The 17,068-nt window shown below is 35.9% G+C and overlaps 1 protein-coding gene across 1 annotated transcript in view; it reads left to right on the forward strand.

Moving 5' to 3' along the window:
- Positions 1–17,068, forward strand: part of PARPBP (PARP1 binding protein) — a gene marked incomplete at both ends in the record, with an annotated part of 51,175 nt that overhangs the window by 21,635 nt on the left and 12,472 nt on the right. Inside the window, 2 exons of the mRNA XM_082311152.1 lie at positions 9,181–9,364; positions 14,433–14,611. Coding sequence (XP_082167278.1) covers positions 9,181–9,364; positions 14,433–14,611 — 363 coding nt within the window. The remainder of the gene's footprint in view (positions 1–9,180; positions 9,365–14,432; positions 14,612–17,068) is intronic.

The following is a 17,068-nucleotide window of genomic DNA, read 5'->3' on the forward strand; positions in this document are numbered from 1 at the left end:
TTCCCAGCAAAATACTGAGAACTTAGACACTCTAACCTTAGTTTCTCAACTCATAGGATTGTTGAAATGAAGAATGTTTTGGTGTTTAAGTATTTACAGTAAAAGATACTTATTATATAGAATGACCCAAATTAAGACTGTATTACCATTCTACCATGTTAACAAACGCAGTACTTGTGACTTAATTAAAAATGTTCTTGCATTTTTAAGAAATAGAATAATATCAGAAAGGCTTACATAAGAAAATAATTATTTTATAAGAAAAAAAATTTGATTTAAACCAGAGTCTTAAAAAAATTTTCCCTGAAAATGCTTACCAATTCAAAGAGTAACATGCTTTAACATAATTTTGAATTAAATTATCTGCTTTACCTACATGTTTAACTTTATAATGGAAATATTGATATACTTTAATCTGATTGTCTTCATTTAAAGTTAATGTTGAGGATGTTTTAAAATATATTTAGAAAGAATTTTAAAAATAACTTAATTGTGGTTTAAATTGGATTTGCAAGAAAATAGAAAACTTTGATTGAAAAAGCTGGTCTTTTGAGGGTAAGTCTGCCTTAAGACATCACAGTTGAAGTGTGGTATCTTAAGTGCTCCAATTGTACAATACTGCATTTAATTACATTGTGATTTTTTTTTTTTTTTTTTTTTTTTTTTTTTTTTTTGGTAATTTGCTCTGCCTTTCTTTAACTTCCTAATTTAGGCTTGTGCTGGAGAATACACTGACCATTATGTCCTAGATATTGAAATTCAAGTATAGTCCTTTAATTAAAAGGAAGACATGGAGGCTGTGGTTCTATGGCACTTTTATATCAGTGCTGGATTGAAAAATCTTACCCTTATGCCATCGTACATATATCAAACTGCTAGTTCACCTGTTCCCATGGCCTCTCTTTAATCCAGATTTGAGAAGCAGTCTGGAAGCTCCCTAACCGTAATTCCAATCCTGATAACTTTCAGTAAATTGCAGGAAAGTGATTATGCCTAGAGGGAACTATTAAGTTGGGAGTGTTATGGTGGAACAATGGAACTGTAGCATGGAATGCGCGTGGCTGCTCATCAAGAATCTTATTCTGAGAAGAATACTTCTTTAGTTTTATAGTAGCTTCATCATGGACTTGAGTATTTTTTGGTATGGAGAATATCCAAAATTAATCTTGGTGAGAGCGGACACAGACAGAATGCCAACTTTGTATTTTGCAGTAAGTTCTTGGGAAGGTACCAGATCATTTAGATGGTGGCACTTCCTGAGGAAGAGTCACTCTGGTTTCTTCCACCAAGCTAAAAGATAGAAATTTTTGGCAATACAGCAAAAGTGGCAGCAGCAACATGGAAAAATACTTAGCAACAGGATTCTTTTTTGCTGTGCTTTTATTGTGAATCTAATAAGCTGCAAAACTCTGAAGGGCCTAAGGTAGGCTCTTCATCTAATATTTAGTTCTGTATGGTTTAAAAAATAAGAGTAATAATGCATGCGTCCATTGTTTGAGGTGGAATTTTTGAGTACTATGAGTGTTTTGATATAGGTAATTTTTTCTTTTACAGATATATTTAAAATCTAGTTAAGTTCACTGATACAATTTTATTGTTGAAATTTTGAAATCTAAATTAACATAAACTACTAATTTTTAAGAATTTATGCATATAACTAGGAAAAACATTGGGTTTGCTTTAAAGGCACAGTTACTGCTCTGTTAAGAGCATTTGTGTTTTGTATTGTTTCTTAGATAAATTTTGTCCCACTCTTCTACCCAGGTAGATGAAGCTCTAGTTCACATTTTGCTTCTTGGAGTTTGAGAATAGAATTTGATTCCTACTCTCTTCATATAGTTCTAAATTAAAAAAATTGGATAACAGTTCAGTTCTTATCCAGTTCTAAAACAGCTTCTTAAATCCATAACAAAGAAAAAGGCTGTGATCCGCTCCCACCCCATGATCACTAGTTGTTTGTAATTTGTTTTAAGACATTTGTTCCCACTATGTAAGTTAGATACCTGTATATTTGTCATCTATTTCTTACCTCTGTTGGAGAAGTTGAAATGAATGAATAAAAATGATGACCTTAGTATAGTAGAATTTTGATATATTCTTTTCTGTTCTTGGAATAAGCTTCAGGAGTCTGTTCTGCTTCTTATCAGGTTTTGAATATTGTCCATACCCTCAAGTCTTTTTTTTTTTTTTTTTTTTTTTTTTATTCTTCTGTATGCTACTTCATTCTTTTCCACAAAAGATGTATTTCCAGAAAATAAATAAAAGTGCTTCTGCATCATATTAACTTTGCACGCTAAGGCCCCAGTTCTGTCAGAAGAGCTCTTGCCAATGTAATTTAGATTTCAGGTAAGCAGAGGAGCTTGTTTATGTGATAATCTCAGTAGGAGCAAAATAGACAAGGCATGCAATTAGTTTCTTACAAATTAGTTATCTCAACCTAAGAAAAGATGGTTTGATAAGGAAAATGAGATAGAAATAGATAGGATTGGGACACAGATGATGTAAGGCAAAAGGGCACAAGATCTGAGAATATTTTTAGTAGAAGCAATGATTTATACAATGCCTAGTTAACAGGTAGAGTTTTACATTATACTGTCTTTGTTAAACTCCCTTTAGAAGCACTGATGCAATAAGGCATTTTTAGTATGTGATTCATTTTATCTTCATGTAGACGTGTTTTTCTCTGGCTACAAGACAGGTGAGATGAATCCCACCTGAACTGTCTACTCTTGTTTTAGTGCTGGTTCATGCTGAAGATGGTAAGCCATTCCTTCTGTCAGTTGATCTAAAATGTTTGGGAACTTGTTAATTTAAAAAAAAAAGTTAACTGAACATTGTCTGTAAAACTAAACACTTAGAGGCTGCCAGTGAAGTCTTAGTTCAGTTGCCTGAGATGCATGAATTAACATAGTCTTTAATTGTGTGATCACATGCTTTCCCCTCACCCGCCCACCTGGCAGTCCTGGCTTTTGTGGATAGGAAATAAGAGTGTAAATTGCGATTGTGTAATGGAAGATGGTAGTGTTTGTTGGACCCTTTTCAGCTGCTGAAGCAAATGAAGAGTAGTGCAGGCCGTCAAAGCAGGGAAAGAGTGGTTGGTTCTAGGTCTCTTCTGCTATGGACTTACTATGGAATACTGGACAGACATGCTGATGGTCACATTTGGACTTCGTTGAGTCCACTCAGTGGGAGATTATCACTGTACTGTTGGATCCAGGCTTTTGTGTCTGAACATTCCCTGCTGGACAGTGGAAGGTGGTTGTGTCCAAAGGGTTGGGTTTTTAGCATTTATAATTGTTCTGATGGACTTTCTTTGGTTATTTCTATCATAGATAAAGATAGCAGTGGGTTTTCTAGTTGAGGTTTCTTTCAGGTCATACCTTTTGAACAAAGAAATATTGTTGCACGTGACTGAACAGAAGATCATAATGTTAGCGTTTAAAAAAAATTACTATTTTACAACATCTGTTATAGTGGTAACTGACAGATGTTTACTGCTAACTGGATTTGATAAAAGTCCTCCTTCAATATGATTTAAAAGACCATGGACACGAGACTGAAGCAATTTATCCTAGAATATTTCATGTCAGCAACCTATGATCTGAATGAAACATCAGAGAAAGCTTGTTAGCAGGCACCCTGACTGGAAAGGGACAAGGTCTCTCCAGTTCTCTATTGCCTTAGACAAATGGCATTGCTTTGTTTAATGTATCAAGTTCACTCTTGAATTCAGTTACCTTTCTTGCTCCTCTTTCAGAATTAAGAACTAAAAGTCTTAACTCTTGCTGCTGTAAAAATTATCTGAAGACAGATAACTTTGCCCATGTAATTCCATATTCAAAACAAACCTTTGTTTCCCTTCTAGCTGTTAGGAACTGCAAAGTGGATAACAGTTTTCAACCTTATTCTGTTCATATAAACTTTTTTTTTATGGTACAATGCCAGATATAAGTTCATTTAAGTTCAACTGATTTTCTACATTATATAAACCTATAAAAGATTAATATCAGAGCAATCTGGCAGAGGGTTTCATTTTTGTAAAATAAACAAACAACCCCCCCCCCAAACAACCCAAAACCCCAAGAACCATAAACAAACAAACCCCAAAAAACCCCAAGTTGCATTTTTACCACATTTTCCTTTTATCTTCATGCTTTTAGTTAATCTCTTTAAACCTTACTAAAAATGAAGTCCTACTAGTGGATCTGAAGTTGCTCAGAGGTAACTTATTTGATTGCTTTAAATCGAAATATTATATTTATTGTTGAATTAATTGATAGTTTCATCTTCAAGATGGTTATTTGTTAAGTTGTTTTTTGATCCAGTGAACTGTCTTTTCTGAGAAAAGGATGATACTCTTTTTTTACCACAGAAAGGGCTTGATAAACATGGACAGAGCCCTAGCCATCTCCATTTGTGCTCTAGATGGCATATATAAAGAGATTAAAACAATGCCTCTCCTACTGAGACTGGCTTGGCCTTACTTTTTGAAACTGCTAGACATGGTTAGTTAGGGCTTTCTGTAGAAAGCTTTGAAATATTCATGAAATAGCACGAATGAGGTGGATTCAACATTTTATATATTCAAGACTAATAAAACAAACTTCACAACTTATTTTGTTATATCATATCCTGGTATAAAATGGCACAAGCTATGGCACAGTGTTTCAGTGCTAATCCACACACATTAGATCAGCATTTTAAGTCTTGGCCTGTTTATATAAATTCTAGTTGAAGTATGAATAAACTTTTCCTTTTCTGCTCCAGTTAGTACTGTGTATATCTGATGGGGGACTGGAACACTTTCCTGGAAAAGAAGGAGGAATATGGGGAGAAAAAGAGATTAAATGAACTTTACCTCTAATAGCAAGTATCCTTAGTTGGTATTGGGTAGTAGAGGCAAAAAAATAAACATAGAAAATGTTTCTATTGCAGGTTTTTGTTTTTTTTTTTTCTCAGTGAAAAGCTACAAGGTAATCCAAGTCACATACAGAGCACAGCATTTAAATTAAGGGCATGATTATCTTAATTAACTGATGCCCAGTGCTATAAGTATAATAATACATTTTCTTCCAACATACGTACATGTATATGTATGTAAAATGTGTGGAAATTATAATGACGTAGTAAGCTCAAGTTATCTGTAGACAGAAAGGAATGAACCTGGCTTTCAAAGACAACTTCAGTCAATCCCTTCACCTGCTTGTTTGTCGTGGAGTTCTAGGTTCAGCACAGTATTTATGGAACAGATACTACTCATTTAATACAATGCTTTTCTCATTTGAGGGTATTATTTTGGAAAGTGTCAGTTTAGGGCTGAGGGAAATAAAGCAGTTTGGCAAGAAGCATCAGGAGACTTGGCTACAGTTCGTATATGCATCTCTGAGACAGAACTTCAGCAGTGCTCTCTTCTTACCTCTTGACAACTTGCACTGGATGTTTTTGCCTTTCCCCCCCCCTTAAACTTTTCATTCTGTTGTGGTTAGACTGAATTGTGGTTTTTGGAGCAGAGGTACACCAGCATTTTTTTTTTTTTTAAGTTTTTTTTTTTTTTTAAGCTATCCTTTCTAAGATCTGGATGGTTCTTGACCTGTGTGCAGAGAGACTTCACATGGTTACTTTTCTTTTGGCTAAGTGCATACATTGTGCTTAAATTTCTGCAAAGCACAAGTTTTTCTGTTTAACCAAGCCTGCAAATCTAATGTGAATTGAATAATCTTTAATATGTGAAAGTTAACGCTGAGAATTGTGTGGAAATATTTGGTTTTGACCTGGAAAAAAGCAAAAAAAAAGTTTCAAGTTGACTTCAGGTTTTCTAAGTTATTTACGGGAGTCTTGTTCAGCCAGAATAAGCCAAAACAGCAAGGTCTCTGGCCCAGTTCCCTCCATGTATTTTAACAGGAAACAATATAAACAAACTAATTTTCCTCTGACTCAATTCATATTCTTACCTAGCTCTGCCCACTTATTTTATATTTTATATGAATGTAGACATGCACAGTTTCATTTGATGGAGGTTCTCCCAACTAGAATTCTAAAATCCATCTTCAGAATTTAATGTGTACAAAATACACCTTTCTTTCAATTTACAAGGTATCCTTTTAGGATAAGTAGGCAGGAGCATGGAGGAAGCCAGTAAGCATGGAGGAAGTTGAAAAATTAGTCATCATCTGACTCTTGGCTATGTCATCTGGAGTAATAAAGCCATTGCTTTGGGGTTTTTTTGGCAGAGCTGTAATGTGCAGCATCATAGATGTACCTAAAAATTCTACTGTAGGTGCCAATAGCAGCTCAAGAGTTCAGGGTGTGTGAATTAATATGGAGTCATTTTGTACAGTCCATGGTGTAGTTAAAACTATTGGTGTTTGAGCTAGGCAGACTGATGTTAAGTTATACTCAACATGCTGCATTTCTGCTTTGTTTTTGACTATAAACCAAACTCTTGGGGAAAAAAAAATAAAACCTCACTAATTCTGCTGTTAAAGGCAAAGTTTAACAGGCTACACTTTTTTACAGTTGGCCATCCTGTCCAATTATTAGATGTTGCAGGAAAATGGCTAGTGTTTCTTAAAGTCTGGAAAAAGAAACTGTAGGTTAATTGGAAAGGGAAGATGGATTATTGCAATAGATCATGAAGCAGATTGACTGCAAAGGAAAAATTCTTATAGCAGGAGTTCAGAATGAACAGAATTGCTTTTGTTGCTTTTGCCTAATATTCTACTTAGGCTTCATAAAACTTAAAAAAAAAAAATCTGACAGGACATCAGTCTCATAACTGAACTTAGCATCATGAGCATATCTAGCTTCATAGGAATTTTCTTGTCAAAAACATGGTGACTGGAAGGCTGAGATTTTTTTTTTTCTTGTTTTCATTTAATTTTTTGAGTCAATAGTGTCACCACAGAGAATCTATGTTACTTTAAGGGTATGAAATGTGATTGTATAACTTCAAAAGAAGGGTCCACAAGCACAGAGTCTTGTCTCCAACACTGGCAATAAATACGTGCCTTGTAAGAACAGAGGAAATGTTTATGATACTTCTCCTGAGTGCTGTCTCAATCTCTAATTTCAGTTCAGGGTATTTTCTGAACACAGTTCTACCTTTTTTCCTGGGAATCATTTTTTTTAAAGAATGGGTGCTTTGTGCCTCTTGTTATGGTTTTATTTCTTCCTTTACTCTTACATGTGTTATCAGCTGGTATTAAAAGGTGAAAATAACTCTTTACAAGAAAAAGTAAAAGGGGGGGAGAGAATCAATTAAAGCCCCTTATAAATTAGAGCTAAAAATAAAATATAGACTGCCACACTCTGGAAAGGCTGAGGAAAAGAAACAGAAAGAGAATGAAATTGAAGACAAAATGTCGCAGGGAAATAATGAAGTCCTTATATATACGTGATGTTAAACAGAAGACAAATTATTGCTTAGTGGGATGAGGGGAATCTTGACTGTAATCAACTTTGTCGGTCTGGATGATGGGTTCATGTTCTGAGAAGACTGGAGAATTGAAGATAAAGTTTCCAAACAGCATACAACTTCAAAAAGCTTTTGGGAAGAGATGCATTATGATGTAGGAGAGCTGAGTGGTTCTTGTAATGCTTTTTTTTTTTTTTTTTTTTTTTCCCCAAACTCAAGCAGTGGTAAAACATGGTCTTTCACTTAACGTTTTGTGTAGGTACTGGACAAAATTATTAAGCTTTTAACTCAAGGGATTTATTCTGTGTTTCACTAAATGTTCATTAAAGTAAAGACACATTTGCTGTCTCAATATAGTTTTATCACCTTTGAGATAAGATCTGTGACCCCCTAGCTAATTTACTTAGCCTGGTTCATAGTCATAGTTCATAGTAGTGCCTCGTGACTAGTGATGCCTAACTTCATACCTCCATATGGCTTTTGCACCTACTCACCACACATTGCACTTGCAAAATGAGCAATTTGGTCCTAATACTTGAATTTTGCATTCTTGTAATGGGACTATGCTCACTGTCATTATAAGCTTTAAGTTATTTTATTAATTTTGAGCAGCATTGTTCAGGGCAGCACTTTCAGCCCCTGAATGGAAAGATGCACTTGTAAATGGCCAGTGGAACTCTTTGAATTGTAACTGCTTCTCATTCACCAGGTCTGTGTAAATCAAGGCGCACTGTCACAAGAGCCTCAGTCCCTGTAGCCATTTTTTGGACACAAGATCTTTGGGTTTTCTTGTGATTCTTCAAGAATTGTTTATTTTTTTCCTTACTCAGGATAATGCAGTCTACCTGGCAGCCTGTTATATTTCCATTTTTATAGAATATGTAGATCTTGCAGGTCTGAGGGAGCAAGACATGGTGTAGTTCTCTCAGTACTGCCTATTGGAGCATCATCTGCACAACTGTAACTGCTAATCACTTGAGAGTTTCACTGGGGAGAGACCTGGTAGTTCTAATCCAAAAGTAATCCCAAAAGTAGTCTATCATACATGTGGATGGTTCGAGGTACAGCACTACAAAATGAAATTAACATTGTAAACATAGCTTAGGTGCACTCACAAGTGCCTTGTTATCCTTCTATAAGAAGAGTTGAAATAAAGCCCTTATTTCAATCAGATTCAATTATTTATATCTTTGATGTCAAACTGAATGGACATTTCATAATTAAACTACTAAGTTCTTTTCTGTAGGCATTTTTTCTAGTTGATGAAAAAAGAGATTAATAGTGTGTGCCTTTATGGCAAACAGTGGTGTTCATCTAGTCTAATTATTATCTATTTAAATAAAATTGAAAGCAGATTGATATTTGAAGCACTTTCATGAAGCACAAAAGACTCAAAAATCTAATAGGCTGTTAAATTGGAATGCATGTTCAAGTGAAACATTTTGTTTACACTTAACAGCTTATGAGCAAAACAGTAACAGTAGGTTTAAAGAAAGTACTTTTCTTTGGACTTTTATGGAGAAGTTAGTTTTGTGTTGCAGCTCAGAGTATTACTAAATGCTGAATTCATTACCTTTCTGTATAATCTTTTTTTTCAGCAAACTATTATGTTGTACAATACTTCTACACTGCTGTTTGATTTAAAAGATCAAAGCTGTTCTCTGAAGAGTTTTGATTAACTGTGAATACTGGCTATGTTCAACACTAATAGGTATACTAAAGTGCTGCCAAGATTAATGTGGAGATGACCCTCTGCCTATTTTCAGAATTGCAGGGGGGCGAATTCTGTCAACAGTGAAGATGCATTTGATAAAAAGCCGAAGCAATGGGGATCCTTTCTGTCAGGCAGTAGAGGAAGTTGTACAAGATTTGGATGCAAAGATTAAAAATATTATCGATTCACAACATGAAGTCTTGACTGCCAGCACTACTGGAGTCAGTCCAGCACGGGTAATGGGACTTCTTTTGTTCTTTTTACTATTTAGCTTTATAAGAAAGCAAATGTCTTTCGCCTGTTTTGTTTCTTTTTCATTTTTTAAAGGACTTTATATAGAGTATTATCTTTTCCTAACAGTACAGAGCAATGTCATTTCCTCTACACTGTGGTTTTAAACTTGTTGAAAGACTTATACTTGAGGATTACAGTGTGGATTTCAAAAAGCTGATTTACTTAAACTAAACTTCTTACCTCAAAATTGTAAATAAAATACTCTTCAAAACTTAATTTGTTCTTGCAGTTGTTATAGATGTAGATACTTATAACTGACAGATTTGCCACTAATTTCAAGGCGGTAGAGCTATAACAAATTTCCAAACAAAAAACCTCATGAAAGTGGAATTAAGATTTGAGAACATATATCAGTAATTTTGATTAAAATATACAGGCTTTAATTAGCTCAGCATCAAGTATTTCTAAGGGTAAGGCATTCAAAATAAGGTTAAATATGAAAGAAGTCCAAAACATGGTGAAATGTGGAGTGGGAGGGGAATAAAAATAAAACCCCAAACAATCAATGTGTAAGTTTTTATCTTTTAGTGTTTCAAGACACTAATGAAACTATTAATGATTTTAATTTCATGGAAGGAATCAGGGTATTTAAAATTCTGTAAGTCCAGCGTGGAGAGCAGAATACAGGCTTTCTATTTGTGGGTTTTGTACTTTGAATCTGCTCAGGTTTATATGATGATCTTTTTTGTGATGGAAACATCAACCAGCTTTAATTATTTTATTTTACTTTGTTGATATATAAAATATCTAATGTCACGTATTTTTGTCTAGGAAACTTTTTAAAACTTTGCATGTGTGTATGTTGTTGGAATGCTTTGTTTTGTGAAATCACTGGAATTACCCCATGGTAACATAAGATTTTTAACAAATTTTCATCAGACTTCCAATATGCCTTTTTCTTTTCTATGAGAGCTAAAACCGGCCAGACCCTAGTGGCTAGTTAAACTGGTTTAAATGTGAGTTTCCACTGAGCAGTTGGAGTATATATTTCATCCTCATTTTCCTGTTTCCCCTGAACCTTTCATCACTCTATTTCCCTGTTTCCCCTTTCATATCCTTCTATTTCTTTCTCTTCTCCATCTGAAAATTTGATCACCGTTATCAGTTCTGTCTTTATTTAGCTAGTTGTATTACTGAGAAAATTTTTTTAAAGACAGGTAAAACTATTTTAATAAAACTTTATTCTTCAGAGAAATTCACCAAAAAATTGCTTTTCCAAAATGGTTTGTGTTTCTTATTGTTCTCCATAGGTCAATTTCAGAGTCTAATGACTCTGTAGAAATGTTTACCAGTATCCTTTTTGAGGCAGAAGATAGCAAAGATGGTTGTATCCTGATGTTGTTAGGAAATGTGGTAAAATACTTAATCCAACTGAGAGCAGTGTGAGGTTAATATTTTTCTCAAAATGGGCACCTGAGGGCAGCTTATGAACTTAATTATATTACCGTGAGTCTGTGGTTCTATGTTGAAGTTTTTGCCAGTTCTTGAGTTTAAGTTAATTGATTGCTGGAACATCCCATCTACTCGTGGATGGGCAGATTCTACTATAGTTCTTCTTAGTGAGGAAACTTGAGTACATAGCAGAGGATGATGGGCTTTAAGCTAATCCTTTTCACCGTACTCACCACAGTACATCCATACTCACCACAGCACGGATGTAACTGAGAGCTGTCAGAGGTGACTGGTCTGGATGTGACTATGCCCCTTGGCTTCAAAAATCTGGTGCTGTATTGGGTTTACATGGCAAGGTTTTGGTAGCAGGGAGGGCTGCAGGGGTGGCTTTGTGAAAAGACACCAGAAGCTGCCCCCTTGTTGGACAGAGCCAGTTCCAGCCGGTTCCAAGATGGACCTGCTGCTGGCCAAAGCTAAGCCAATCAGTGATGGTTGTAGTGCCTCTGTGATAACATTTAAGAAAGGGTAAAAAATGCTGCACGGCAGCTGTTGGGAAAGAGGAGTGAGAATATGTGAGAGGAACAACCCTGCAGACACCAAGGTCAGTGAAGAAGGAGGGGGAGGAGGTGCTCCAGGCACCAGAGCAGAGATTTCCCTGCAGCCCGTGGTGAAGACCATGGTGAGGCAGGCTGTCCCCCTGAAGCCCATGGAGATCCACAGTGCAGCCCATGGAGGGCCCAATGCTACAGCAGGTGGATGTGCCCTGAAGGAAGCTGTGACCCTGTGGAGAGCCCACACTGGAGCAGGTTCCTGGCAGAAACTGTAGCCCATGGAGAGGAGCCCATGCAGAAGCAGGTTTTCTGGCAGGATCTGTGATCTCATTGGGGACCCATGCTGTAGCAGTCTGTTCCTGAAGGACTGCACCCTGTGGAAAGGACCCATGCTGGAGTAGTTCTTGAAGAAGTACAGCCTGTGGGAAGGACCCACAGTGGAGAATTTTGTGAAGGACTGTATCCCATGGAAGGCATCCCACACAGGAGCAGAGGAAGAAGGAGCAGCAGAGATGAAGCATTAGGAACTAACCACAACACTCATTCCCCATCCCCCTGTGCCACTCGGGCGAAGGAGGTAGAAGAGTTGGGAGTGAAGTTGAGTCTGGGAAGAAGGGAGGGGGTCCAATTTTGATTAATTAGCAATGAATTACCTTAATTTCCTTAAGTCAAGTCTGTTTTTCCAATGCTGGTAATTAGTAAGTGAACTCCCTGTCCTCATCTCGACCCCATGAGCTTTTCATATTTTATCTCCCTGTCCTGTTGAGGAGGGGGCATGATAGAGCAGGTTGGTGGCACTTGGTGGCTAGCCAAGGTCAACCCACCACAGTCCTTTGTGGTGCCCAATGTGGGGCCTGAGGCATTAGAGATAAGGACAGTAATTGGGAGAGGTAACAGGCAAAATGTGGACTGAACATTGCTAGAGAGTGGAATAAGTATGGGGAATTTTTTTTTTTTGTAATTGTGGTGAAGGGACAAGGAGTGGAGTGTGTGTAAATGGTCTGCCTTTGTCGGTGTTGTGATGATGCTATTTTAATTTTTGTGTGGGGAGTTCTTTTTGTTGATGTAAATGAAGTTTTTGAAGATTGTGTGATGAATGTATATTTTAATGATAATTCTTAAATATGTGGTTCACAGAGTTGAGGGATGGAAAAGGGACCTTAGACAAATGTTAAGAGACTGATACCAAATTGTATATTTTAGTGGACCTTGGTGTGGAAGAACATTTTACTAAGCATATAGAGGGGTAAGTTACCATTACTAATTAATAGGATGTTTTGATAGGATGTTATGTTTTTTCACACGTAAGAGATTGAATCATTTCTTTAAGTGCAAATTTAAAATGTGATCTTAACTATAGAGCTGAAAATGATGCCGCCACTAGCTCCTGGGAAGGCTGCTTCCTCGTAAAAATGTACCTGAAGAGTTACTTTGTTAGAAAAATATTTGCTTTTCTTCTGGCAGTGGCAGTTTTCTTCCATCATTGCTCAGTTTTCCTGCAAATACCTGTTTTATAAGAATCTAGAGCTCCAGGAAAAGTTATTACTTTATGTAGCAGGAAGCACTACTTTGTGTTGAAGCCTGCATGAGTGACTAATAGAAATTATGATTAATTTCTTCCTGAGAAAATTACTACTGTAAATGGAATCTGGCTGGTGGTTCTGGCACTAACCAGAATAGTCTGGAGTAGCTATAATGGTCACTACCCTTGAAAGACTGATTGACTATTATCTTGAAAAAATCATTTGAATCAAGATTTTAAGTTTACTAATAAACAAGGTTTTTATGGCAGGGATTGTTGTGTTGCCTAAAATTCTTAGTGCGGTGTGGACAATAGGATTTTAGTCTATGGTTAGCACACCAAGTCACTGTTGTAGTACATGAGATTTCTGAAGGTCATCTTTTCGCAGTTAGGAGATTATGTTATATGCTAAAGATTTTTTTTTTTTCTTTGTGTATAATCAGTCAAGGTGATGCCAAATTTGTACTTTTCTCATTAAGACAAGTCTACCGTGACACACATGACATTTTATAAAAATCTATGATGTGGTGATGTAATGACTGAAGAGGTTCAGAATAAATTTTGAGGAAATTAAATGGTACTGAAATAGGCCAATTCTGTAAAGCCAAGTAACAACCATTTCTGTAATTGCTATTTCTAGCTATTGATTATAACTTATAGTAACTGACTGACATGTGTTGCTATGGTTTCTTGAAAGCTACATACACTAATTGATGTAATCAAATAGAGAGAGAAATAGAATTTGATCTTTTCAAGACTGTGTTTAAAAGCAGTTAACTGATTAGATAAATGCAGTTCATTGATTGTCCTGTCCTTGTGAACAAAGTCAGGGTATTCAGTGTTTCTGTGTATTGGTAAATAAGAAAGCCTATAGGTTTTAAAATCTACTACTGTGTATTAAGGGCTAAATTTCTCTATGGAACAAGTAGTACTTTTAAAGAAAAATATAGCAAACTTGCAATTCTTGCAGTCCCATAGTGGCTATGGAGTTCTACATCTGTACCGCTGACTGTAGCATTGAGCACTTCCAGATGTGGATTATTATTTTCTTTAAGGAATTCTTTATTCTTGTGGAAAAGCGTAAGGAATTCATCCTGTTCCAAACAACAGGAGATTGTGCCAAGTACCTCTGTTGTCAAATATTGATGGAAATCTCACTTTTAACCAACTGCTTTAGCAGATTCAGTCAGTCAGACGAGTTGGACTTCACCAGAATGTGTTTCTGTACCCCATAGTACTCAAATTGGTTGTGAGAAAACAATATGGTAATTTCTGCTGCATGACTTCATCACAGATTTGTATATTTATCTGTGTGATTTGCTCATCAGTGTATACCTCCAGCTGGCAGTGATCTAAACTCTACTAATTAATTGGGATGAGGAAGAAACTTTCTCATGGGCAGGTTCCCCATAAATGCTTACTGTGAAAGGGAAGGAGGGGTTTCTCACACCTTGTGCTGATATGGGTTGCTTTTGGAGGTGAGCTATTGGTCTGGCTTGCTGACTTTTCGTATTGTATGTTCCTTTTAATTTTATTTACTTTCAGCCAAAATTGCATTCCATAAATCATGGCACTGTGTATTGTGGCAGAGATACTGTAAAGATCTTACTAGTTCTTCTGGATGAAGAAGCTGTCAGTCCTCCTAGCCAGAACAAAGCAGAACTATTATATGACGATGAAAGCCTAAATTTGTTTGGAATCACCTCTGTTTTGACACTCTTCAGGTGAGTACTAGAAGGTTTTTTGTGTTTGTGTTGGGTTGGTTTGTTTTTTAAGATCTTATACTGAATGGCTAACAAAGCATTGGTATTACTTACACAAAGCAAATGACCAAAAGCGCAGCCTATTGTGAGGTTAGATGTAAAGGGAAGGCACTCTTAGAACAGTCTCAAGTTCTCAAAAGCATTCTACCTCTAGCCCTTATTGGTTGTCCCTGCTTTTGATGCCTTTAGTGGTGATTGGAGCATCTGTTCACCAGGGCAGGGGCTGTGTGGCCAGTTGCTTATTAAGCTCTGTGCATGCACATTTTTGTTTTCCCTAACATAAAAGAAGAGCTACAATGAAAAGGGTGGGAAAAGTGGGGAAGAAGGGGGTGTTTCTTATGCTGGTGGCAGTCGTTTCCCATGAGAGCCCACCATAACAACACTATTGGAGTGTGCAGGTGCAAGGCTGTGAGGATAAGAGCAAGGACACAGAAAAATGGTGATAGGTCCTAAACTGGAAGATGGAGGTTCCTAAAAGTAAAAAAATTTAAGGGTTCCATTAGATTTATCGTTCGACATCTTTTATGAAACCAAAGGAACAAGCACATTCTAATAAAACTTAAGAATTAGTTTCACTAATAAGAACGCTAAATAAACCTGTAATAATTTTTAATTAAAAGTCAGCTTGTAACAACATATTGTGGAATATTTCTATCACCTCTCAAATATCTGTGGATAGCTGTAGCTATACATTTCTATTTCATTATGTAACAAGCTTAAAATAACCCCAGTTTCAGTCTCTTATTTTTCCATTACTTCAGATTCAGAAAAATTGATCCACATTACTTTTAAAATGGTTTCGTTATTTTAATAAACCTCACCATGGTTGAATTTTTATCAGAATGAAAAGGAGCTTAATCAATTTAGGCTAATGCTCTATGTGAATGGAATCAAGGCCCACCTGAATTCTGAATTAAACAGTGCTATTATTCAGAGATAGAAATTTTGATTTTTGTTTTAGAGTAACTCTTTAATTTTAAATGGCTTTTAAACCACCTATTTCTGAATGAGTGCCCACTGAGTGCTTTGGTTTCACTTACCTCACTTGATTTTTCAGCTGAATTAATTTTCTTGAATTTTCCCCAAAAAGGATAAAACTTTTGCTTGACTTAAAATCTTCTCGGTGGAGGTGTAAGCAGGTACTGCTATCTGGGAATTTATATTGGAATCTAGACAGTTCTTCTCTTTTCCTTAGTAATTCTTAGTGGTCAATTTGTTTTAGGTTTTATTTTCCAGTATATGATTTTTTTTTTAATATTATCTGTGTTCTTCCATTTAAAAATTTGATTTAGAAGTAATTTATTCAAAGTATTGAATTTATGATCCTAAATAATTCTTTTAGGAATAAAAAACTTTGCAAAAACTGAAATGAAACTTGCAAACAACACCTGTTCTCAATTTTTATCAAGCCTGTGTTCTGCATTTCTCTAGCAGCTTTACTGTAAGGCTCCAATTGCTTTATGAATGCTGAACACCTTAGTACTACAAAGGATAGTAGCTAAGGTGTCGCTCTGATTTGCTTCAATGTACAGGCACCTCTATGGTACAGCACGTTTTTTTGTTAATGCTTGTGTCTCAAATATTTGATCTAGAGTGTTTGCATTCTTTTTGCCAATCTATTGTTAATAGTAAATCTGGAAGTTTACAGGATAAATGGTACCTTTCGCAGTAAACGTCACTGAAGTTTTTAGATTCTTTTTGCTAGTCTGATTCTGTGTATCAGATTGTTGGTCACCTCATATGGTAGTTATTGTTTTATGTTTTTTTGATCACATGGTACTTATTGTTTTGAGGTTTTTCACAATGCTTTTTAATATTTCTAGAGACTTCATTACCGAAGAATCCCAAAACATGTTTAAAGTTTGTGAGTAGTTTTGTCTGGGTTCTGGTCAGTTTGAGAGAGCACTGTTAGCTTTTAGGTGAAGACTAAGGTTAAATGAGAGCGCCTCTTTTTCGAAACTTCAGCATTTCAGGAATTTTTCTTGCTTTGTTTTACTCTTCTTTTAATAAACTTCCAGATCAATTGGGTAGATTTATCTCTCTGCACTGAAATCCTGCAAAAAAGCTACTGCTGAGAAGCAGCTATTTTGTTGTTTGACTTTTTGTTGACTTTCTTTAATTAAAAATATTTTCATTGTAATTTGTGAAATGCATGCATATCTGGGAACTGAAAATGTAAGCACTGACAGTATGTTGTCAGTGTTTTAAAACATCCTAACCAAACTGAAGTTTTTCTTACTTAATCTGTCCTTTAGTATATCTGTCAAATATTTTCCTTCTTTAAGCACCTCGTTTCAATCTTCTGGAAAATATTCTTTTTAGATATGTATTATAGAAGTTAAAATAAAATTCTCTTGCTATTTTTTTGTATTTTGAAGCTGCATGCAAGGCAGAAGTGTGCTATTTTTCCCGTAGTAT

This window comes from Platalea leucorodia, assembly GCF_965183815.1.
Source record: "Platalea leucorodia genome assembly, chromosome: 4".
In the NCBI taxonomy this organism is placed as follows: Eukaryota; Metazoa; Chordata; class Aves; order Pelecaniformes; family Threskiornithidae; genus Platalea; species Platalea leucorodia.